Raw genomic sequence first — 26,398 nt, 5'->3', positions numbered from 1 at the left:
TATTGTAGTAAATAGTGTTTCCCTGTGGACTCCTTTGTACAGCTTATGTGAAACCCAAGGAAAACAGTGGAATAGTGTTTGCAATAAGGAAACAGAGCTCTTTGTTCCCTTCAGCGGACAAAAGAAGCTCATTATCGTATCAAGTAGTGGCTGTTGCTATTGAAATGGTTTATTTGTATGTTTTTTTTCTGTGTTTTTCTCCTAGGGATTTATTTGTGGCTTTTCAGTAGCAACAGGTGCAGCAGCAAGACTAGTATCAGGATACGACAGCTATGGAAATATCTGTGGGCAGAAAAATGCAGAGTTGGAAGCAATACCAAACAGTGGCATGGACCACACCCATCGGAAGTGAGTAGACTGGCTGAATGGTGAACATTGTGGGAACTTGAACGGGGAGGGGGCATCCTGCTTTTTTCTTTACTGTTATAAAGATAATATCTTACTGAATATTATTTTTATATGCTTCCTGTTTGTTTTTTTTTTTTAACTGTCCACTTGAATCATTTCTGGTTTTGGTCTATAAATACATTTACCAGGAAACAAAATTAGGTGCCATGTTAAAATGGCCTACCTTGAGGTTTTAATGAGTAAATGCATGATTTGCGAGAGTTACTCCTTTACTCGTACTCTGTTTTCCCATTAGCCTTTAGGCTGTACATGAAGTTTTAACCCAGAAAACAATATAATATTTTCTTCCTAAGACTGCTTGATGGAAGGCAGATGGATAATGGATTTTGACACAGTAAAGTTATAATGAAACATTTTGTGGTGCATCATTTATAAGTACACACTGATTTCCAATTTTATAAAAGATATATTTTCTTTCTCAGACTTTGAAATTTCATTCGGGTTTTCAAGGTTTAGGTTTTGGATTTCTTGAAATTCCTGACTTAATCACCTCTTTTCTTCAAAAGAGCTATTATTTCATTTTTACTGTCTATGGGGAAAAAGATATCTTATCAAATGAATTCTATGTATGATGTCAATATATTTGTTCCAAACTGTGTATTTATGCCCATCAAACTTTATTAGACAGGTCTAATAAATAAAGACAGGTCTTTAGAATGAATCACACTAATTTTAAGGTTAGCCAGTTCTATTAGTGAACTTTATAGGAGAATGCTAATGCAAATAAAAACATTTTTTAGACTGTAGTTCTATAATATTTTGAGAGATATAATAACAATTTATTGTTAGATAAATATGTTGATTAAATCTGGGCCCCTACTAAATTAAAATTAAATAAATTAAAAAACTTGAAAAAAATCCAAATAGTTAATCTTAAAAGATATTTCTCCATTTAATGAAGGAATAATGCAGTTCAAATAAAAAATTTTAAATAGTAATAATGAATATTTGTATAGAATGCAATAGTCAAGAAGTATATGATACCAAACTGTGGGATGGGGGTAGCAAAGGCTTCGAGAGATTGAAATCACCTCCCCAGAAGTCTGATGGGCAGTGGACTGTCCAAGACAGACCATGAGCTTTTCTCTTGATAGATACCTGCATCCTTTAACAGGAGAAGTAAAAATTGGACTTGAGAGCGTAATTTGGAGGATTATTTCATTTGTCCTTCTTTTTGATTGCTTTATGGAATTAACACAAATTTTAGGCTTTGTGTTATTTGCTGTGGCAAATCTACCCATGTATTTTGTTTTTACTTCTCATTTTGGAACAGTTTTAGACTCACAGAGAAGTGCAAAAATAGTAGAGTTTTGCATATCTTAGTGTCAAATATTATATACCCTTTAATGCTGTTGACATGTACCAAACATAAGATATTACCATTTAGATAACTGAGGAGACAGGAGAAAAAGGACTCTAGTTCCTTGGGTTTACTGGTCACATGAGGTTGTGATCATTTTTATGGCTCCCTTTTAACTTGCTAGTAACTCCAAGCATGTTCTTATCATAAAGTTTGTGTAATTGTCAGTTCATCCTTAACCTTTTGGAGATTCATTTGGTTAATTTTTAAGAAATATTTTATTTTATATTGGTGTATAAGTGAGTAGGAGGCACAAGAGATGTGGGAAGAGCCCTGGAGGAGGAAATGGCAATCTACCCCAGTATTCTTGCCTAGAAAATTCCATGGAGAGAGGAGCCTGATGGGCTACAGTCCATGGGGTTGCAAAGAGTCAGACACAATTGGACGCACACACACACATTCACACAGGTGATTAACACTGTTGTGTTTTCAGGTGTATAACAAAGTGATCGTTATACATTGACCTGTATCTATTCTTTTTCAGATTCTTCTCCTGTTTAGATTGTTATATAATACTGAACAGAGTTCCCTGTGCTATACAGTAGATCCTTGTTAGTTATCCATTCTAAATATAGCAGTGTGTACATGTCAATCCCAAACTCAGTTTTCAATTTCAAATCCTAAGATTATTCTGTGTACGTTTTGGCCTCTTGCAAAGAGAACCTGCTTATTATTTTGAAAAAATGGTTCCTTTTCCCTGAGTGCTTAGCATAGTTGGGACACACTCATGGATAGCTGTAGGGTAATCCCTCAAGTATAGCAATGCCTTAACTTATGTGAGTCTGAGTGAACTCTGGGAGTTGGTCATGGACAGGGAGGCCTGGTGTGCTGCGATTCATGGGGTTGCAAAGAGTCGGACACGACTGAGTGACTGAACTGAACTGAACTGAACTTATGTATCCATGTTAAAATTTATTTTTGATCTCTACTTCTTCTTTGCACATGAGCATTTTAGCCCTGAGTCATTTAAGTATTTCTGTCTATGAAAGTGAGAGTGACAGTCACTCATCATGTCCACTCTTTGCAACCCCATGGATTGTAGCCTGCCAGGCTCCTATATCCATGGAATTCTCCAGGCAAGAATACTGGAGTGGGTAGCCATTCCCTTCTCTAGGAGATCTTCCCAACCCAGGGACTGAACCTGGATCTCCTGCCCTGCAGGCAGATTCTTTACCATCTGAGCAACCAGGGAAGCCTATTTCTATCTATAAATGGTAATTTTTTATAAATGAATGGTACAGTTTTGAATATACCGTTCTAAGGTAAGTCTATATTGTTTGGATTTGAAAAGAGATAGACAGTCTTTGTGTTTATGAGAGTCCCTTGGTTGCAAGGAGGTCCAACCAGTCCATCCTAAAGGAAATCAGTCCTGAATATTCATTGGAAGGACTGATGCTGAAGCTGAAACTCCCAATACTTTGTCCACCTAATGCAAAGAACTGACCCATTTGAAAAGACCCTGGGAAAGATTAAAGGTGAGAGAAGGGGACGACAGGATGATATGGTTGGATGGCATCACCGATTCAATGGACATGAGTTTGAGTAAACTCCAGGAGTTGGTGATGGACAGGAAGGCCTGGGTGTGCTGCAGTCCATGGGGCTACAAAGAGTCAGACACGACTGAGTGACTGAACTGAACTGAACCTATACTCTATTCTCTCTCTCTTTTTTTTTTTCTGCCAAGTATATTGATTTTCTCCTTTTCACACATACATCTTTGGCTTTATTATAAATACCACACCCTTCCATTCCTACAGGATTTTTAATACATGTTTTGTCTTGACCTTGATCATTTTCTCCCATCCCTTATCCTTAGCACCTAGTACCTGATACTTACTAGGGCCTCTACACATAGTTGTTAAATAGGTTAATGAATGAATCCTCTAAAATATTGAATATAGCTAACTTTCTTGCCTTCATGAATGTTGTTTTTTTTTCCCTATCAGAAAAAAAAAAATCCTCCTATTCTTCATGTGGCTAAATTCTATTCATCTTTCAGATCTCAGTATAAATGTTACTTCCCAGAAAGGTATTTTTTAAGCTCATGATTTAAGTTCTAGTGTGTCCTGTAATATGTGTAATTTTACATTTCATCATTATTTGTTAAATGTTTGTCTCTTCTAAGTTTCATGAAAGCAGAGGTAAGGTCTGTTTTGTTCACGGCTATATCCTCTGTACCTGGAATGTAGTAGACACTCAAATGTTTGTTGGATGGGTAAATAAACTTATTTATTTTTGAATATGTTCTTAGTGAATTAGAGTCTGAGGATCTGAGTATTTTAAGGTTATTCATACATTTTGCTGATTGTCTTTCCATAAAGTCTATTCTATTTACATTCCCTCTGATAGTGTCTGAGATTGCTTTATCTTTGCTAGTATTATTAGTTTTTGCACAAATTTGATTCAACCGCAGAATGGTATTTTATAGTTTTATTTGCATGCCTTTAATTATTCATGAGTGTGAAACCACCGCCCACTGCCCACCCCCCCGCCCCCACTACATGTTTGTTGGCCTCTCCTGAAGACCTTTGTGCCAGCACATCTATTCTTGGTCTTCTTAGCTCTAATCCTCTCCATCCTTTATACTGTGATAGGATTAAGTTCTTTAAAGCCCTTTTTACTGTCATTTCCCTGCTCCAGAGCCTTTCCTTTTTTGTTGTTACCTATTGAAAATGAGCCCACTCAGCCCTGGCATGACCTGGACCCCATGTACCTCTGCAGTCTCCCCTCACTGTTTCTCAGTGCAGTGGGGCCACTCTCCGTGATATTCAGTTGATTCAGCCTCTGTGCTGTGTACCTCTCTGCCAGTCTGAATTCTTGAAAGAACGTGGGACTTATATACCCTCTCTATGGAATATTTCAAAGCTACCTTTATCCCAGAACTTTATATTGGATTTCTGTTGCCTTTAAGTTGTTGTCTAATTATATTGTGCTATTCATCTGCCTATATTAATGATCAGTTGCTAGATAACAATATTTCCATAAACATAATGGCTTACAGCGGGAGACACTTATTATGTCACAGTTCCTCTGGGTCAGGAATCTGGATGCAGCTTAGCCGGACTCTTGCTTCAGTCTTTTACCAGGTTGCCACAAGGTGTTGATTAGAGCTGGGGTTCTCCTGGGGAAGTTCCCCTACCAGGCTCAGGTGGTTGTTGGCAGCACGCACTCCTCAATGATTGTTAAACCAAGAGCCTTAACTCTTTACTGGCTATCAGCCAAAGGCTACCTTCAGAGCTTGCTACATGGGCCTCTCCATATGGCAGCTTACTTCAAAGCCAACAGGAGAGGGTGTCAATACAGAGAGATACAGACAAGAGAGTCTGTTAGCAAAATGAAAGTTACAGTATTATATAATGTAACTGTACAAGTGATAACCCTCACCTTTGCCACATTCTACTGGTTAGAAGCAAGTCACAGGCCCCACCCAAATTTAACGGGAAGATTCTGAATTATAGGAGGTAGGGGTAATTAGGGCCTTTTATAGTCTGAAAGCCACACTGCCCAACTCTCTCTCCCTGGAGCACCATGTTTTGTATGACTCCCAAATTTCAGTACTCAAGAGTTATTTCAAGGGGCTTGTTGAATTACAATAAAATAGGAAGGAGGTAAGTCAAGAGGGACATGAGAAGGAGAATGTCTTTGACCTATTCTAACCAGAAAATTTAAGATGCAAGATGACTATAAGAATTCTATTTGTAGTAAAAAGTTTGTATTTTTTTAAATCATTTTAATTAAAGTGTCCTTTTCTCCCCAAATAGTATTTACTGTAGTAATAAAGATGTATAGGAACATGGCAGACAATATTTTCTGAGATACTGGAATGCCTCAACTTCAAATGGATTATGTCCCAAAGTTAATTTTTAAGTCAGTTGGATGAGATGTGTAAAAATTTTCTGCATAGAAACAATGCTATAAATAAGACTCTGAGACTAGGTCAACCTGGAAAAGCTCATTTATCTTAGAACCATAAAGTGCCAGAGATGAAAGGGATCTTTAAGATTATCTAGTGGGTAACCTCCTTAAAGCATCACATCAAATACATGTGAGCACCAGCATAGGCCCAAAGAAGATTAAGTGGTTTGTATTTATAGCCGAGCTCTGGTGGTAATGGTCCTATAAAGCATGGGCATTGCTTATAGCCAAACTTTTTTTTTTTGGTAGAAAAGATTAAGATGATAATAATATATTTTGAACTGATTGATGATTCTAGAAAACGTATCTCTTCTGCCACATTCTACATTGCCTATCATTTTCAAAACCAGAAAGCTAGTCATAGAGTGTATGTGTCAATTTTTAGACAGAGAGAATCATTATTATTATAGAAAATGTTCCCAGAAGAGAAGCCCCCATCTTCCATACCAAATTGGATAAAGCAGAGATGCTTCTAGTTCTAAGATACCTGGATTAGTATATATGAGACTATATGGTGCAAAGTGTCTTGCTCTTTTGAGCCCTGGTAAGATGATTGGGGAGGCATTGTGTTTTCACCACGGATACTCCCTTTTTCTGGGTGCCTGGGATGGGTAGGCTGTGGCAAGGTGGCAGTGCTCTTAGTCTACATAGGCTATTACAAAGCCAGGTGAGGGTATGTAGGGAGTTGCTTTTAGTCATTTTGATATAGGCGTTTTATTATTAATAGAATTCTGTTCTCCATTCTGCAGACAATCCTAACACACAGGTTAGTGTCCACTTTCTTTGTTACTCTAAGAAATTTTCCCAGTATATCTCACTTATCAATATTGATTTTTCTGCAGAGGTTCTGAAGGTGTATTTTTTGCACAAATCTAACTTCCTTCTTTATCTTTTTGGCTTTTCTCTAAGGAATCCATTAGTCCCTATCGCTGATAAAGGCTCTGTGGTCCTAAAATGCCTCTCAGATTTCAGATAAGTCAGTGTTAACAAGATGTACAGGAAGTAGGCTTCTGAGGAGGTTGATGGCATGCATGTGTGAGTAAAATCTATCAGGGGCATTTTGTTTGAGACCTTTTTCAATTACCTGCGTAACCTTTAGTAGGGTATCTAGCGTGAGTTTTTCTTCTTTTCTTTAACTGTCTCATCTCCCAGAAATTCACAGCCTAAAATGTTTGTGCAGTAAGGGCTCTTGAGATCACTGAGCGCCTTCATTTTGTAGGCGAAGAAACTGGAGTCTAGGAAACGTCAGTGAACTGACGAAGACAGTGATGTCAGGACTAGTCTAGTGCTAGTCCTGATATTACTCATCAGGACTAATCCTTAGGCTAGTGCTCTTTGCATTATATGCTACACTATGGTAAGCTACACAGTGATTGCCTTTCTCACCTTTTTTGCTTTTGGGGCCTCTTACTTCCAGCATTTAAAGATGAAAGAAACTTTTAGTAGAACATGTAAAGAAGGACAGGTTATATAAATCAATAAAGTTATAACTAAAGAAACATTGAAAGGAACCAAAATACCTATACAATCTCTGGAGGCTTTGAATAATTTGCAGGCAATCTTTATGTGTTTCTTTTTCTGTCAGGTAAAGAATATGAATTTTAATGATGAAATGCATTATACTTATTTCACATTTGGACATTTTTTACCATTTGTGTGTTTCAAATATTCATTGAAAAGCAGGTAGTTTAAAACTGATGTTACTCTCTTAGTAAGATAATTGATTGTTTAATAGGCAATAGTCTTATTTTAAAGAAACTCTAATTTTATAATCTCTACATGAATCCAGTGGCAACCCACTCCAGTATTCTTGCCTGGAGAATCCCATGGACTGAGGAGCCTGGTGGGCTGCAGTCCACGAGGTCACAAAGAGTCGGACTCGACTGAGTGACTTTACTTACTTACTTACATGAATACAGAACAGGACTTTAACGGCCGCTGATTACCTTCTCTAAAGCTCAGGAGCCTGTAGCTTTAGTGTCTAGTTTAGCCCACCCCACGATTGCTAACTAGCTTATTAACTTTTTTCCCCCCTTGTTTCTTGCTTTTTTTTTTTTTTAATTGAAGTATTATTGATGTAGTCTTCCCAGGTGGCTCAGTGGTAAAGAATTCACCTGCCAAGCAGGAGATGTGTGTTCGGTCCTTGGGTCAGAAAGATCCCCTGAAGAAGGAAATGGCAACCCATTCTAGTATTCTTGCCTGGGAATTTCCATAGACAGAGGAGCCTGTCAGGCTGTGTAGTCCACAGGGTTGCAAAGAGTTGGATATGACTTAGTGACTGAACAGCAGCATCAGCAGTATAGCTGATGTACAATACTGGATAAAGCTTATAAACTTTCATAAAGGCTTATTTATTATTTAGGGGATTGGTAGTGATATTATACCCATATGAAGAATGTGTTTACTCTTTAAACTATGCATAAGCAGATTGCCAAGCTTTCTGGATCTAGACTATGCTATATAACCATATATTTTAGGAAGAACTTTATTAAAAAATTATAATATAAAACACACCTCTTTGAAGATTTTTTAAAGAGTTATCAAACCTCGTTGATCGTGCATACCTGTCTCTGTTTGGAAAAAAATAGAAAAGTAAAGATAAAATTTGCCAGAATACTCACTTTGAGGATCCTTTTATCAGCTCTGTACAGTTCTTCATGTTTATATGACTGAGACTGACTTCTCTTCTTCTCAATGACTTAAATCAAATTACTGCCTACTAAATGATTATCCTTCACCAGTCTCTAAAATTGTTATTTTATTAGTCATCAGCAAATGTTTATTGAAAATCTACTGTGTTCTAGAAACCTTTATTAAGAATAACAAAATAGGAAACAACCTAAATGGCTGAAAAAAAAAGATTTGGTTAAATTCATTCACTCATGCATGTATTGTATTTCTTGGGCATCTACTTGGGGCTAAGCTTTGGAGATTATACTCTTGATGAAAACAGGCACACTTTTATCTCATGGAAATTATAGTCTAGTGGAGAAAACAGAACTTAAAATCATCAGATAATCACAAATGTTATTACAGCTGTCAAAAGTATTATGAAAGGTGAGATATAAAGGTACCAAAGAGGTTATAACAGGAGGACCTGGCCCAGCCTGAATACTATGGAACAGTAAAAATGATGGTACAGAATTCCATCCATTGACATGGAATAGCCACATAATGCTATTAAGGGAAAGATAAAATTATAAATCAGTATATATCTTGTGATTTATATATATATATTCAGTTCAGTTCAGTCATTCAGTCATGTCCTACTCTTTGCAACCCCATGAATCAAAGCACGCCAGGCCTCCCTGTCCATCACCAACTCCCGGAGTTCACTCAAACTCACGTCCATCGAGTCAGTGATGCCATCCAGCCATCTCATCCTCGGTCGTCACCTTCTCCTCCTGCCCCCAATCCCTCCCAGCATCAGAGTCTTTTCCAGTGAGTCAACTCTTCGCATGAGGTGGCCAAAGTACTGGAGTTTCAGCTTTAGCATCATTCCTTCCAAAGAAATCCCAGGGGTTGATCTCCTTCAGAATGGACTGGTTGGGTCTCCTGGCAGTCCAAGGGACTCTCAAGAGTCTTTTCCAACATCACAGTTCAAAAGCATCAATTCTTTGGCGCTCAGCCTTCTTCACAGTCCAACTCTCAACATCCGTACATGACTACTGGAAAAACCATAGCCTTCACTAGACGGATCTTAGTCGACAAAGTAATGTCTCTGCTTTTGAATATGCTATTTAGGTTGGTCATAACTTTTCTTCCAAGGAGTAAGCGTCTTTTAATTTCATGGCTGCAGTCACCATCTGCAGTGATTTTGGAGCCCCCCAAAATAAAGTCTGACACTGTTTCCACTGTCTCCCCCTCTATTTCCCATGAAGCGATGGGACCGGATGCCATGATCTTCGTTTTCTGAATGTTGAGCTTTAAGCCAAGTTTTTCGCTCTCCTCTTTCACTTTCATCAAGAGGCTTTTTAGTTCCTCTTCACTTTCTGCCATAAGGGTGGTCTCATCTGCATATCTGAGGTCATTGATATTTCTCCCGGCAATCTTGATTCCAGCTTGTGTTTCTTCCAGTCCAGTGTTTCTCATAATGTACTCTGCATAGAAGTTAAATAAGCAGGGTGACAATATACAGCCTTGACGTACTCATTTTCCTACTTGGAACCAGTCTGTTATTCCATGTCCAGTTCTAACTGTTGCTTCCTGACCTGCATTCAGGTTTCTCAAGAGGCAGGTCAGGTGGTCTGGTAGTCCCATCTCTCTCAGAATTTAATACATATGCAAAGTATAGAATGACATGAAAATATTAATAGTATGGTTAGCTGTTGAATTATGGATCTTTTAAAATTTCTTTTATATTTATTTCTTTTTTTCCCTAAGTTTTCTACAATCAATATGTATTCTTTGGACAGTTAAAAAAAATTAGAGTTAAAAAAAAAGTCCCTGTCTTAAGAGCTTGCATCCTAGTGAGGAAGACAAAATACACAGACACACTGACGGTGCAATGTGGGACCTCCCATGAAAGTTTTGTATACTGACAGCTGGGTAACTTCAGTTTCCTTGGTTCCTAACTGCAGGCTGGTGGGGACAGGAAGGCAATTTGATGGTAGCCCTGGGACCACCACTGTGTTCAGTCTATTGCTTCTGTAACAAATTGCTATAAACTAAGTGCCTTAAAACAGCAAAGTTCTCTAAATGTGAATTCTGTTCACAGCATGGTTCAGCTGGTTCTCTGCCCCAGGTTTCACAAGACTGAAATCAGAGGTTTGGCAGGGCTGTGTTCCTCACTAGAGGCTCTTGGGAATCAATCTTCTTTCAAGCTCATTCAGGCTGTTGGCCGAGTTTAGCCAGTTTCATGTGGCTGTAGGATGAGGTTGCATTTCCTTGCTGCCTATCAGCCTGGGGTCATTCTCAGCTTCTAGAGGTAACCTGTGTATTCTGTAGCCTGTATCCTGTGGCTCATGGTCCTTTTCCTTTAACAGCTGTGGGTCAGAGCTCTTATGCTTCAGTCTCTCTGACTTCCCGTTTGCTAGGGTTGCATCTTAATTCTGGATTGTCCATGTGGGTTGGCAAATCTCTCAGCCAATGACTCGGGGTTCAGGAACAGAGTCATTTAAAGTAAGAGTTTTAGACCCCCAGTTAGGTGAGTTGGGGATTCAAAGCAGGAGTTGCATTCTAGCAAGGGTAAAGTCAGATAAAGTAGATCTGTGGAAGGAGGGCACACATAGTGAGAGTGGGGCAGGTGAGAGCCAGTGCTAGATGGTCACATGCATTCTGAGCCAAGAGGTAGTTTCAGGAGCCCATCTGTGGTGAGGATGGTATTCCAGTTAGAGTGCCCAACCTGTTCTTGTTGGCTGAAGAACATCATCTACAGGTTGGAGCTCTGCAGGCCAGCCTGAAGCCTGGTGAAAACTGGTTCACACAGTCAAGAGCTTACTGCTCTGTCTTGCTGAGTTGTGGCTCAGGACAGAGTTAGTGCGTTTGTCTGCCGTGCTGGGTTTTGTTTACAGAGTGTCCAGGGTATTAAGAGCAGCCCAGTAGATATCTGCTCATTCCCACACTTAGGGATCACTTTGGACAAATGGACATACTTTGAGCATTTAATAAGTTTGCCTTTGTTTGGAGGGAAAGCACTCTCCTCTCTGCCCTTCTGTCAAGTGCTCTCTGAGTCCAGCATTAGCCTACCACCTGTCCTAGTTTGGCTCAACACGAAAAAGAACAGCCTAGTTAGATACCTGGGCTTCCTGGGTGACTCAGTGATAAAGAACCTACCTGCCAATGCAAGAGATGCGGGTTCGATCCCTGGGTCATGAAGATCCCCTGGTGGAGGAAATGACAACCCACTCCAGTATTCTGCCTGGAAAATCCCATGGGCAGAGGGGCCTGCGATGTTAAAGAAGCCCTTCAGTCCATAGGGTCACAAAGTGTTGGGCACAACTGAGAAACTGTGCAGCATAGATCCTTCACTTAAACTTGCATTTGTGGACTCCTTTGCCCACAAGTTTACAAGCATTTGGAAACAGTAACATTTATGGTATTCTATGGGAATTTATTGTATTATTTATGCCATTTCCCCCCCTAATTTTTTCATTTTTTTCTCTCATGGAAAATGTTAGTTATAAAAACAATAACTAAGTTTTCAGAAGACAAATTTATGGGGCATCTTTGGAAAATATTTTTTGTCATTTCATGACTGCAGATTCTTTATCCTGAATTTCTAAAACACTTTTTACAAAGTTATGTCTGTATTGCTAGTGAACTTCTGTCTCTAGGATAATAGTTGCTCTGGATAATACTGCTAGGAATTTGAAAGACGAGATCCAGTTGCATGCTATAGGAAATTTAGGACTTGAAATGTTGAGCAGATTCTAAATAAGGAAGTAAAAAGCCACTTAACAGAATTAGATGACAGGCATGCACCTGGGAACGGGAGGGATGGTTGGTTTCTCTGTGTGTTCCCTGCCTAAGTTGTACACTTGACATGTCTAATTTAAACAACTGATTGCACATGCTAACACAGAGTCTTACTACTTGGGCTGGTTCCAGGTTAACCGGGCAGCTGTAAAGGTCATCATTTTGTCATTGTATATAGCCTTATAGGGGAATGGCTACCCACTCCAGTATTCTTATCTGGAGAATTCCATGGACAGAAGAGCCTGGCAGTCCATGGCTGGCTGGCAGGCCACAGTCCATGGCGTCGCAAAGAGTCAGACATGACTGAGTGTCTGACGCTTTCACATAGGTTTATATGTGTGACCTTTGTAATTTGCTTAAGTAATTATTAAACATTTCAACTATGAATTTTATAGTCATCGATTTCCCACCTATTTATGTTTATCTGGTTGTGCGTGTTGAGGGCAACTGCGAAGTTAGAAGATATGCGGTCCACACATGACCACCCTCAATTCTGACACTACGTACAAGTTCAGGGATCCACAAGACCAACCTTAGGTTCAATAACTTTCCAGAAAACCTCACAGAACTTGCTGGAATCTATTACAGTTATAGTTTATTACAAAACTATTAGGAAAAGCAAACAGATTTTAACAGAAGCTAACAAGAGAAGCTCTGCTATTGTTCTCCCCCCTTGGAGTCAGGGCATGTTTCTTGCCTGGCACTGATTGTGATAATATACATGAAACTATTGCCAGCTGGGAAGCTCACCAAAGCTTCAGTCTTCAGAATTTTATTAGGGCTCCATTATGCAAGCATGATTCATTGCCCAGGTAGGTGACGTAGCTTCAGCCCCTCTGGTCAGGTTGATACCATATGATCCAGCACTCCTGGTCTACATAACATAACATTGCTAATCTTTCTCTGGGTGGTCAACTTCTACCTTAAATCCTATCTGGTGTGGCCTGCCTCCAGCCTTCACACTGTTAGACTACCTGTCATGATTGAAATTTCAGGTGAATAAAGACACTCCTACGAGGCTTAGAGATTAAATCTTTCAAAAGCCCAGGGCAAAGTCCAGACCTCTTCCTGAGTAGAAGTTAAATTTGTTACTACCCACTCAGACTCTTTAGGTTGGATTTTGTAAAATATATTTTTCACGATGAAATTTAAAGTATATTATGGTCTTATTACGTTATAATTTACGTATAATAATTTACCCATTTTAATTGTATAGTTTTGATAAATGTATGCAGTCATGTGCCCTCTGTCATAATCCATACTTCTTTTACCCCCACAGTCCTTGCCCTCCAACAACCACTGATCTGTTTTCTGTCACTATAGTTTGGTTTTTTTTTTCTTATTTTAATATTTGTTTATTTGTCTGCACAGGAGTCTTAGTTGTGGCAAGGCAGAGCCTTCAGTTGCAGCATTTGGGATCTAGTTCCCTAATCAGGGATTGAACTCAGGCTGCCTGCCTTGGGAGTGCAGAGTCTTAGCCGCTGGACCACCAGGGAAGTCCCCCTTGTCAGTATAGTTTTGCCTTTTCTAGAATTTCTTATATATACATGGAGTTGTACAGTGTGTAGTATTTTGTGTCTCACTTTTTTTCCATGTAGCATAATGTGAGTCATCCATTTGTCAAATATATTAATAGTTTTTTTTTTAATTCCTGATTAGTATTTCATTGTGTGGATGTATCATGTTTTGTTTATCTGTTCACCAGTTTTTGGATATGTGGGTTTTTCCATGCTTAAAATTATTATTTTTTCTATTGTGAATAGATGTTGTATGAAGATCTTGGGTAGATACCTAGGATTGGTATTGCTGAGTCATATGACTCACAGTCATATGATCCTATGTTTAACTTTATAAGAAATTAACAAGCTATTTTACTAGGAAAGGAGGAGATTTACAGCTGCTCCATCTCCTCACTTTGTAATCAGTCTTTAATCTTAACTATGGCAATCCACTCCAGTACTATTGCTTGGAAAATCTCATGGACGGAGGAGCCTGGTAGGCTACAGTCCATGGGGTCGCAAAGAGTCAGACACGACTAAGCGACTTCACTTTCACTTTCGCTTTCATTCTAAGATATGTGTAGTGGTATCTTACTGTGGTTTTAATTCTTATATGTCTAGTGACTGACGACGTTGAGCAATTTTTTTAAGTGCTAGTTGATCACCATATATCTTCTTTTGCAAAACATTTATTTAAATCATTTACACATTTTAAAATAAATTGGTTTGTTTTAAGAAATTGAGAGTTCTTTATGTATTCTAGATAAAAGACCTTTCTTGGGAGTATTCTGTAAATATTTCTCTAATATGAGGTTTGCCTTTTCATTTTCTTAAGGGCATCTTTTGACAAATAGAAGTTTTTAATTTTGCTGAAGTTGAATTTATCCATGACATAAATTTTAGAAACGTCACATGAGAATGTGTCATTTAGTGGTTCATGCTTTTTGTGTTATAAGGAATCATCACTGTACCTCAAAGTAACAAAGATTTTTTTTTTTCTGTTTTCTTCTAGAAGTTTTTTTATTTAGAGCTTATGTTTAATGTTTGTGTACAGTGTGAAGAGGTCAAGGTATGTTTGTTTGTTTTCCCCATATAAAAATCCAGTTATTCCAGCAGCACTTATTGAAAAGACTATTTTCCCCATTGAATTACCTTGTCATGTTTGTCAAAAATAGATTTCATTTTAAGTCTGAGGGCATAAAGGAGGTTGATGGAGTTTCTAGTAGCAGCAGTTACCAAACTCCAGTTGATGGAGTTTCTAGTAGTGGCAGTCTATTTAATTAAACAAAATAGGGATGTCACTTTTTTATTGTATTGTTTTATAAATAATTGCAACAAATCATATAAAAGAGATAAGTGAAGTATGTGTAGGTCAGTAGAGCGACTGACACTGTTTGTCAGTGGCAAGGGACTGTAACCTGAAGGTTTAGGAGATTCAAGAAAATCACATCTTGAGATGCTTAAATCACGGGTTATAAAACATATACCTAACTGAATTCAGCCATTTATTTTATCTGTAGACAAAATGTAATGAAAAAGATAACATTAAATTATTTTATTTAAAAATCTTACAAGATATATAAAAAATAATAAGAGAAATATAATCTACTTCTAGTTGAGTAGTCAATATGATATAGATGATAATACCAACAAAGTTAATTTATAGATTTAATATAATACCAGTTGAAGATCCCAATAGGATGTTGAATTGAATTTGATTGATAGTATAAATCAGACAGTAAAGGAGCAGGCAAGAACTTCAGGGGAGGCAAACGTTTAAAAAATTATTCTCATTCATAAAATTAATATTTGAGAGGATTGGAATTAGTACATACGTTGTAAGGTAATTAAATGAAGATAAAAGATCAGGCCCCCACACTGTGGAAGTAAAGAAGAGATTAGACTGGAAATCTAGGTTAAGTGTAGTTACTAAAGTTGATCACCAATTTAACTATGAACTTTCTGGCTTTTGAAGACAGAAAGGGAAACTCAGAGGTTTTACCAGAAGTTGTGGTTCATAGGCCTTCAGGCAGACACTATTAGTCACTTAGGTGGCCTGGGAATAAGACAACAGGGAATGTTGGACACTTTGAACTTTATATATGTGTACCTGTATAAAGGAGAGGAAGAGGTGGCTAATTGGTTTTCAGTGATTCTTGGCACTTGGGTACATGGGCTTAGTGATACTAATTTTTCAAGAGAAGCCAGAAATTTATAAAGTACCCTTTTGATCCAGTCACCTCCCAAAGACCACTTTACCTCCTAAGACCATCACTTTTGGAGGTTAGAATTCAGTGTATGAATTTTGGGGGGACACATTCAGACTGTAGCACCTATCATCATCTACTGTTTTTTAAATACTGGCAATTGGTGTACTGGCCAAACAAAATGTGTACTCAGTATCTGAGTAAGGTTTATGTGTGTGCAGTTGTTATCATCTAATTAAGGATTGTGATGTTTAAAGAGGAACAAAGGAGTTTTTGCCATTCAAGACCAAAACCTATTCCAAAGTATATTAATAAGATTACCTGAATGTAGGTTAATAATAGTGATAGAAACAAAATAGAAATATCAGGAATAAACTCATAGTGGTTTAATATGTGTTTGATATGTGAAATTAGTGTCTAATAAAAAAAAGCATTGTTGAATGATAATATGAAGAAAGCTACATTTAAATCTATTTTAATCTCATACCATGCATTAAATAGTTTTTCTTTATTTATTTTTAATTAAAGGATAATTACAGTATTGTGTTAGTTTCTGCCATACATCAACATGGATCAGCCATAAGATGAGTTAAATATTTTTTAAACAAACATTGTATACCTACCTTTATTATGGAGAAAGTGAAAGTGAAGTTGCTCAGTCCTGTCCGACTCTTTGCGACCCCGTGGACTGTAGCCTACCAGGCTCCTCCATCCATGAAATTCTCCAGGCAAGAATACTGGAGTGGGTTGCCATTTCCTTCTCCAGGGGATCTTCCCGACCCAGGGACCGAACCCGGGTCTCCTGCACTGGAGGCAGACGCTTTAACCTCTGAGCCACCAGGGAAGCCCTTATGGAGAAGAGATCATTTATCCATTGTTGAAGCAATAAAGAAATAAATTAGTACCAAAGTAATCATGTATAATTATCAAAAACTTTGGTTCTCTAATATAGAGAAAAAAGCAATGCAATGAGAATAATATTTATAGATTTTCTCTGATAGGTAAGATTTCCTATGAAATTGTCTACCTTACTGTAAGTAGTATTGGTTTACCCTGTCACCATGGTTGGTTTACACTGGAGAGAAAAACATGAATATGTGTGGCTTAAAGATCTTCATTTGTAGTGAAGATAACAGTAGTACCTACTTCCTAGAGTGTTTTGAAGGAATAAGTATGATAAATGATGTATACTCCTTAGCACATTGCCTGGAACCATAAATGGTAACTGCTATTTATTATAATCATCTTCATTGTTACCATCTTCCAAAACAAGTTTCAAAGTTACTTATCAAAGTTTTTAACCCAACTGGGAAAAACACTGCTATTTGAACCAGCTTTACATTTGGGTAGTTTATAAAGCACTTGCACATATTCTGTTTCATTGATTTTCACCCTGTCCCTGGGAGATGTTTTAATTTCTTCTCTCTTTTTTTTTTTTCTTTAGTTTTTTATTTTTTAAATTTTAAAATCTTTAATTCTTACATGCGTTCCCAAACATGAACCCCCCTCCCACCTAATTTCTTCTCAGTGGGGGTTTTCAGGATTCTCTGTTCTGTAGCCACAGCTTCATCTTTGTCATTACCTTTAAATCAGTTCAACCCGATTCAAGAATTCCCCATTCTGACCACAGCTTTCTCTCCTAGCTTGTGTGTTTTTCTTTGTCCGCTAGAGTCATTATTTGACTTCTAGTTTTTTGACTCCTGTAGTTTCTACGTGCTCTTCCTTCTCTCTTTTATCCCTATTTTTTCTGATAATTTTTTCATAATATTGTGACAATATCTGTCCCCTGTCTCTGTGTTTCTCTTTCTCAAAGATTAAAAAGAGATCTGTGATGGGCAAAGAGTTTGATTGGATATGTCTCCAAAGAAGAGAGATCAATGACCAATAAGCAAATGAAAAGGGGCGTAACATCATTTGTCACCAAGGAAATGTAAATCAAACCCACAATGAGTTACCACTTCACATCCACTAGAATAGTTATCATAAAAAAGACACATAGTTGACAAATGTTGGCAAGATTGTGGAGAAATTAGATCCCTCTTATATACATTGCTGGCGGGAACAAAAAAAAGTGCCACCGCTCTGGGAGACAGTCTGGCAATTTCTCAAAATATTAAGCACAGAATTACCATATGACCTAGCAATTCCGCTCCTTGGTATCTTACCCAAAAGAAACAGAAACATATGTCCACACAAAGACTTGTGTACAGATGTTCATCATACCATTATTCATAATAGCCAAGGGGGGAAAACAGCACAAATGTGCCCCAACTGATGAATGGATACATAAAATGTAGTATATCCACATGATGGAGTAGTATTTAGCCATCAAAAGGTGCAAAGTACATATATATGCTACAACATGGACAAACTTCAAAAATATGCTAAATCAAAGAAGCCAACACAGAAGACCACATTTTATATGGTTACATTGATATGAAATGTTCAGAATAGGCAAATCTATGAAATGAGGGTAGATTAGTGGTGTCCTAAGGCTGGGGGTTAGGGAGTATAGGGGGTTTGAAAGTGGCTGCTTAATGGGTATGAGGTTTCTCCTGGGAGTGACAATGTTCTAAAATTAGATTGTGATGATGGATGAACAACTTGGTAAATTACACTTAAAAATAGTGAATGGGTCTATACAGTTTACAGTTTAAGCTCAATAAAGTTTAAAACTAAAAAGAAAAATAAATGTCTGGCTTTTGACTCTTAGCAGATAGGATTTCCTCATTATGAGCGCTGGAACAAGTTGATTGTGAGAACCATCCCTTTCTGTAGTACTGACCATGAACTTGGGATTAGGGGTATTCTTCTAGTTAACTAGATAAATAGAAAACTTTTCCTCGTAGCTCTTATGAAATACTTTTTAAAGACTGTTTTAATTTGCTTTCTGTCTCAGATTAGTATAAGGAACACAATATGATGTCTGACTCCGGGCAATTATTTCTTTCTTTATAGGACAAGTATAAGGAGGAGAAAGACACTGTAGCTCAATGGGAGGATCAGTTTTCCCCTTGTGTTTCCAGTTCCATGCCTTTGTTTTGCAATGTTGCTGCCTCTTTTGGCTCTTTGCTCATCTTACTTTACTCTTAGTTTTAATTCTTTGGGGGCTTTTGATAATCTGCTCAAAGCTATGAACTATGAAGTCTCTCTTCAGAAAAACTACATGTGAGTTTGCATACCAGATGTTGCTTACAATTTCAGGAGGATCACAAATTTCACCCAGGATAAGAATCTCAACCCCATACACTGACTTGGGTGATCTTATGCTCTCCTGCAGTGAGGTTATCATTTATATGCTGATAATTCCAAAATCTGTTTCGTGTCCAGATTTCTCTGCTAGAACACTGCAGCCATTTGTCCAGGTCCAGTTAGATACTCCACAGACACCCCGACTCAAATTGTCTGAAGTTGGAACATGGTCTTTATCCCTCCATACTGAATGTGTCTTATTGAATAGAACAGGAGCCCAAGCCAAGAATGCTTTGGCCACTCTGGCCTAAATCAGATGCTAAGTATCCTTCTTCATTTCTTCCTTTCCCCCTCTCTCTCTAGTCAGCAGGTTTTCTTGATTATGCATACATGCTCTGGAAATCTCTTTTTCATTCCCTTTCCCACGCCAGTCCAAGTCCTCCTTTCCTGGTAGAGATGCAGTAGCCCCTTGACCAGTCTCCTTGCTTTCGCTCTTACCTTTAATTCAGTCTCTCAGTGACAGCTGGCAAACTCTCAATGGCTTCCCAGTGTCTTTAGAACGAACTCCAAACTTTCTAACATCTTTAATACCACTTGCAGGGCTCTATGTGATCTAGTTCCAGCTTACCTGTCTCTTGTGTCGCTGTGCATCTCAACCATCCCAGCCTTGCCTCTTTTCTCAGTAATGCCGTGCTGTCTCTCACTTCTTAAGCCTTTGCATGCTCTGTTTCCTCCCTGCTCCCACCGCTGCTCTTCCACACCTTGCTAACTCTTACTCATTCTTTAGGTCCTGGCTATAGATTTTCTTTCTTTTGGACTCCTGTCCTGACTCTCCATTCATAGCACCCCTTTGATGCATCCTTTGCCATCCTCTTTTTTTTTTTTTTCCTGTTAAAGCATTTACACACAGTTTTGTCATTGCCTCCCTCCTTTCTGGGCTATAAATACTAGGTAGGGAGACACTTGTTTGTGTTGGTCTTATTTGTCACTGTATTGCTAGTGCTTATTTAGCCCTGCACCTGGCAGAATGTTCAATACATTCCTGTTAAATGAATGAGAGTTATTTCCTTTTACCTAAAATATCTTCTTCCTTACCTTCCCTCTACTCTTGCAGCACTTGGTAAAGTCTTACATGCGTACTATCCATTTATTAGTTTACAAATAAGAATGAAGCTCTTTTATTATTCCAGGTACTATTTTAGGTACTGAGCATATAGTGATGAATTATACAGTTAAATATCTCTGCCTTCTGGGAGCTGATACTTTAACAGTGGAGACAGATAATAAACACATAAATAAGTAAAATTGATGTTGTGTTATTACGTGTAAGTCCTGAAGAGAAACAAATAAAGCAAGAAAGATGGGTAAGGCACATCAGAGTAGAGAGGTGGTATTTTAGATAGGGTGTCCAGGGAAAGCTTCACTGAGAAGGTGACTTAAGCGAAGGCTTGAAGCAAGTGGAGGAGCTAGCTATTGGTGTGCTGCTATCTGGGGAAAGAACCTTTCAGGCAAACAGATGTGCAAGGGCCCCATGTGAGAGTATGCCAGAGTGTTTGAGGAACAGGCCATAGACCAAGGGGGAGTGAGGTCAGGGAAGTAAACATTCTGAGTATCAACTGCTGCTTTCATCCAATCCCTGGGCCTCCTCTTTAGTTTTTTTTTTTTTGTTGTTTTTTCAAGCTCTCAGTGCTGTGAATTTCCCAGGAAAGACTCGGAAAATTTCTCTTAGCAGGTCCCTGTGCGTCAAGAGCTGCCGTGGTACTGGTGTAGAAGGCTGCCGTGTGGTAACAGCTCGGTTGCTTCTTGAAGGTTGGGGAGGTGCACGCTTAGACATTTCTTTAACATGCACTGCCTCTTTCTCAGGATGGTTTCACCATGGCCTCTTTAGGATTGGGAAGGCAGTGGGTACGCGGGACACCACGGCTGCCAGCTGCATAGGTTGGACTATCCAAAGTTCACCCCAGCCCTTTTTTGTTCAGTCTGTGTCCACACAGTCTTAGGGACTTTATAACATTGTACAGTTCTGTCAACCACTACTGGGAGTTATAAATTGGGAGATAAATATCTGCTCACAGTTTGTTTTTCTCTCTGCTCTTAGCTTTGTCCCAGAACTTTGAGGGCCAGGAAAGCTGTAGTTAATTATGTGTTACACTTAGTTGTGTTGGGTTTCAGTGATCTTAGTGTGCTGGCCTCACAGCTCTGTCCTTTATAACACAGCTCTTCGTGGGGTAATTGGGTTCCATCCTAGCTGGATGACTGTACTTGCCTTGCTGGCACCCCCCTACAGGAAGTAAGAGGCCTCCTCTGGGCAGACTTCCAGAGTGAGTGGAGCATAGCTCTTGGGCTCCCTGCAGTCTATATTTAGCAGTTGCAGAAGCCTCTGCTAGGCTTGTTGTGTTTTCCTTTTGGTGTGACTCACTAATGGTAGCATACTCTGTGGAAGGGGGCTATAAATTGTACATTGATATGAAGTAATAATTGGAAAAATGATCAGACTCCATTTTTACGCCCCTCTGGGGAAAACACGTGTCAGGAATCACTAAAGCAGAAGGCAACCGAGGGATTTTTTCTGCTGGCTTTCCAGTTTTAGTGCTGCAGTGCTTCCATCCTGATTAGAGAGGAGAGAAGCCAAATTCAGCAGGAGGCGGCCAACAGACCTAGTATCTGCTTGCCACCTTTTGCTCCAAAAAGCCCTGCCGCAGAGAGTTGCCATGGCAGCGGGAGGCAATTTAATGGCAAAGGCTCATCTCTGGAGCAGCACGCTGCTGGTACTCCAGCCTTCTCCTCTCTGGCCTTCAACCCAAGAGGCTGGTTATACCAGGGCATCACTGTGTCGTGGCCATTTAAAAGGATGTTGTCTAATGGAGTAGAACTGTAAGATGTGCCCGAGTCTGAGGATGGCTGCCTCTTCCATCGCCTGCCTCTCCCTGGTGTATAGCCCTTTGATGTCCTATCCTATAGTCCACCTTCTCAGAGTATTTGCGGTTCCTTAAATATGCTCTTTCTTGCTTCTGTGCTTTTACCCTGCTTCAAATGTTTACTCTGCTTCGAATGTTCCCTTCCCCATCTGTCTGGAAAATTCCTAGTCACTTTTCAAAATGTGGCTTAGCCACTGCCTCCTGCTTTGTGATGCTTCCTCTAACCCCATAACCTCTGCGGAATTACGCTATTTCCTCTGCTATCCCCATTTTGCCACAGCTCACATGGTTCTGAGATGACTCTGTATTTTTGTCTTTTCTTCTCTAGTTACTTGCATTTAAGAACAGTGTGTGTGTGTGTGTGTGTGTGTGTGTGTGAATTTCATATCCCCAGGACCTAGCCCAGGAGTGGGCACATAGTAAACACTTATAATGTATGTTGAGTAAATGCAGTGTTCATATCAACTTTTTTAAAGGTTTATTTGACTTCTTTCTTTTTGTCTGTGCTGGGTCTTTGTTGCTGCATGTGGGCTGTCTCTAGTTGTGGTACATGGGCTTCTTATTGTGGTGGCTTTTCTTGTTACAGAGCATGGCCTTTGTAGTTGTGGTGCATGGGTTTAGTTGCTTTGCAGCATGTGGGATCACCGTGGGCCAGGGATTGAACCTGTGTCTCTTGCATTGGCAGGTGGATTCTTAACCAGTGGGCCACCAGGGAAGTCCCATATCAACCTACTGAATCTTTGTCACGGGGGTGTTGCATACCATTCAGCCAACAACGCCATCACATCCAAGTGGGGCTTCACTTATTTTGGGTTCCAGAGGGTTGACTCAACTTGATTCTCTGATTTGATGGCTCCGTAACTCACTTGCCATTGCATCTGCTCTCACTTTCCGGTTCGAATTGGAATAGCAGCAGTGAAGAGAGCAACACCCTGGGAGTCAGTCTCCCCAGGGCTCATGTCCATGTGGCCTTTAGTTAGTTGCCCAGCTTGTAAGTCTCAGTTACTTCTTGTTGAATTAGGACGTGTGAGGACAGCCCTACATGGTCAAGCTTACTGTTTTTACCTTGCCTTATCTTCCTTTAGGAAAGTACAGCAAAATGGAGGTTTAAACTAGGTTTAAATCTTCTGTGGCATCTTTATCTGCATCAGCACTGTTCACCTTCTTTTTCTGAGTAAGGCTTTGAAGGTCACCCCTTTCTGTGTCTTTTGTCCCTTTTCTTGCACTTTCCCGTGTTAATGCCCCTTCCTTGGCCTCAGAGCCACATTTTCATCTTTGGTGCATCTGTTCCCTCAAGTTCACTGTGTAGGTAGGTAGATATTTTATTTAGGTATCTCTCCTTTCCTGCCCTTTAGAGATCCCTTACTATTGTATTCCAAGAATTTCCCTTTTAAATGAATTTTTCTCTCCTTTGATAATTCCCAGGAACAACCTTAATCATAATATATATTTATCTTTCTTAACCCACTGTCTTCTCTAATGTTTGCATTATAGTTCATTTTGAACATTTTTTTTTCCCTTCCCCTAACTTTTAAGTTCAAAGCTTGCTTTGGCCGCTTTACAATTCTCTTTGCAAATGTGTTCTTCTCTGGGTCATGTGATCATGCTGTGCGCGTGTTGTACAGGCCAGTGCCTGCAGGTGTCTGGGCTGTTTCATTTGTGCAGTATTTTTCTCTTGGTGCTTCTCTTCTCTCATCCCCACTTTTGCTATTTTAGTCATTCCAGCTCCTCTAAAGAATGGAAAGCTCATATCCAGCTGTTTTTAAGGTATTACTAGGTCTAGTAAAAGATTCACTGAGGATAGCAATGAAATTTGCTTTTAACGTAATTTTATAAATTGTCTTTGACAGTGGTTCTCCATCCTGAAAGGATAGGGCATAGGAGCCAAGGCACATAATTAGAGTTACCAAAGAAGCTTTCTCAAAATTCATCTGCCTCATCCCCATCCCACCCATTTGCCTGGTGGCAGATGGAAGTGGGCAGTTTAAAGAAAATTTTCTAGAATATTTTATAGCTTTTTACCTGGTATCTCTTGCCTCTTCTCGGTTGAAAAACAGTCATCTGCTAATTTGTTATAAAAATCTGCCAGTGCTATGCTTATTTGAGAGTTGGTTATTTTTTTCATTTCAGAAAGATAAAACTGCCACATATATAGTTCATTTTGTTTGAAGTGAAAACTGAAACGAATGTAAGGATTTATTTACCAGGCTAAGGGCATTTTCAAATTGAAAGGCACAAAAGTGTAGTTTTAATCAATCCTAAATTTGTGTGTTTAATACGTGCACTTTTCCTCCTCTGTGAATATTCAATTAAATACCAATTAATTAAAATATAATTACTTATAGACATGTTGCCATGGATTGGATGAGCTTCAGAATGATGGCAACAATGTTCAGAGTTAATATAGAACAGTTACAATTATCAGTTGTATTTGTGAGAAATATTTTAAGAGTAGAGCAGATTGGAAGTAGAGTTGAACTCAGAATCAGAAGGACTGTGTTGGATTTCATAACTCTGTCATCTACCTGCTAGCTCTCCAGGACAATGTCATTAGTCCCTTATGTTAATGTCTTTGTCTCATCAAGTTGGCAAGAGGATCAAATTAAAGTCATTAACGTGGAGTTCCCAGCACCCAGACATTGATAGAATCTAAATCTAAGGCCTAAAAATTATTTTAAACACGTTGTGTTTACATGTTGTGTGAATATGGGAGATGCATAGGGAATTAACTTTATTGTGTTCTTAGACTATGGACCTTGGTGGCTTTTGAGTTTAATGATGTGTATGTGTGTGAATATATTTCCTGAGGATACCATTTAAAGTTATTTTGGTTATACTAAATATAACATTCTATTGAAGTTATATAAAGTTCTATTGAAGCAGATTCTTCTGAAGCGTATACACAGGGTAAAAATGTGTGGTGTTAATGTTACAGTATAGTAGTCATAGTAGAATTCTTCTTTCCCTCTTAATATTTTTCCCTTATGCTAGATCAGTTCCGGACACCTGCTTAGTTCTTATCAAGGCTAAAGCCCTAGCAGTCATGAATACACCTACACAGATCTTTCTTCCAGTGAAAGCTAAATACTAGTATTGTAGCCCTGTTTTATGTCTATATCAGAGAAGTGTTGAATTTATTGCCTTACTATAAAATGTAAAATTTGTGAAAGGCAAGCCAGTTCTTAATGATATGAATCACAAGCATATCCTGCATGTTAGATGCTTTATATACACTGTCAATAACATTATGACAAAGTAAAAAATACGTGGTATGCAGTTTTACAGGTAAGGAAACTGAGGCTCAGAGGGATAAATATATTCCCAAAGGTCAGAGAACTGTTAAGAAAGAAACCCAGAAAGTAAGCTCAGATTGATCTGACCCAGGTGTGGTGTAAAGCTGCTGCCCAGTATGAATCAAGGGAGTGTGCTTTAAGATATAAAAAGGTTGGGAATAAAGTGAGCACGCTTCTGGCCTTGGAGGGGGACAAAAGTTTGCAGGATGATCAGATAAGTCATCTGTTCTGAAGAAGCTGTAAAAGGCACTGTCATTGACCCAGCCTAGGCCCAGCTATCTGCAAGACCCTAGAAACCTCTGGCTTTCTCCCCTTTCCCCCAAGTTGTTGTTTTTTTTTTTTTTACTGTCTTGAGATTCTCCAGATATTTAAGGTGTTTTTCATCGCTTATAACCATACAATTAACTTCTCTACCCGACCCTAGTTCTACTGTCCATCCCACCCAGTATCCCAAGCACACACATAGAAACACACAACAGGACTGTATGAGGATAAATGATAAACAATAGGTATTTAAAGGATGTAATGTGTCTGGTACATGGTAAGTACTCAATAAATGTTAGCTATTGTTTCCATGTTAATAGTATTATCATTAGCAGTGGTGGTGGTGGTGGTTGTGGTTGGTAGTAAGTGAATCAATGGTTCTAGAATGCCTTTCTCAAGGCCCAGCATGTTCTCTGCCCAGGGACTGGCTTTGAGCAGTTCATTGTACCAGGTCTCAGGCATTGGCACCTGTAAAATAAGATATACAAGACAGATGGAGGGAGAGTTCATAAGGGAATAATTGTCTCCACACAGAGATTGCCAGGAAGTTTCTTCTGTGCACTAGATCAGACAGTGAATCCACTTCCAGGCCACATCTTTCTGCCTGACTTTTTTCCTTTAATCTATGTAGAACATTAATGGTATTGGAGTCACTAACAGATTTACGAAAAAAATTTTTTTTTAGTTTGTTGATTTGTAGCTTATATTTAACCTTCATGGGGTTCTTGGTCCCCAGCTCCACTGAAGTATTCAGTGGTTACTCTACCCACAATGGCCTTCCTAGTCTATGCCCAACTTTTTTTTTCTGTTTCAATTTTTTTTTATATCCCTTTACATTATCCATTTGAACACATATGTTGACTATTACTTTTCAGTTTTTCTCTAATTCTTGTATTTGGTTGTATTTCCTGATTTGAATCATATT

At 38.8% G+C, this 26,398-nt stretch overlaps 1 protein-coding gene across 3 annotated transcripts in view; it reads left to right on the top strand.

The window, feature by feature from the left end:
* Window positions 1–26,398, top strand: part of SLC44A1 (solute carrier family 44 member 1) — a 216,335-nt gene that overhangs the window by 67,177 nt on the left and 122,760 nt on the right. For all 3 annotated transcript variants that reach the window (XM_069575521.1, XM_069575520.1, XM_069575522.1), the window contains exon 3: window positions 206–348. In XM_069575521.1, the coding sequence (XP_069431622.1) occupies window positions 206–348 (143 nt within the window). The remainder of the gene's footprint in view (window positions 1–205; window positions 349–26,398) is intronic.

Source organism: Ovis canadensis, chromosome 2 (genome assembly GCF_042477335.2).
Source record: "Ovis canadensis isolate MfBH-ARS-UI-01 breed Bighorn chromosome 2, ARS-UI_OviCan_v2, whole genome shotgun sequence".
Taxonomy (NCBI): Eukaryota; Metazoa; Chordata; class Mammalia; order Artiodactyla; family Bovidae; genus Ovis; species Ovis canadensis.
This window is presented reverse-complemented; position numbering and strand designations above follow the sequence as displayed.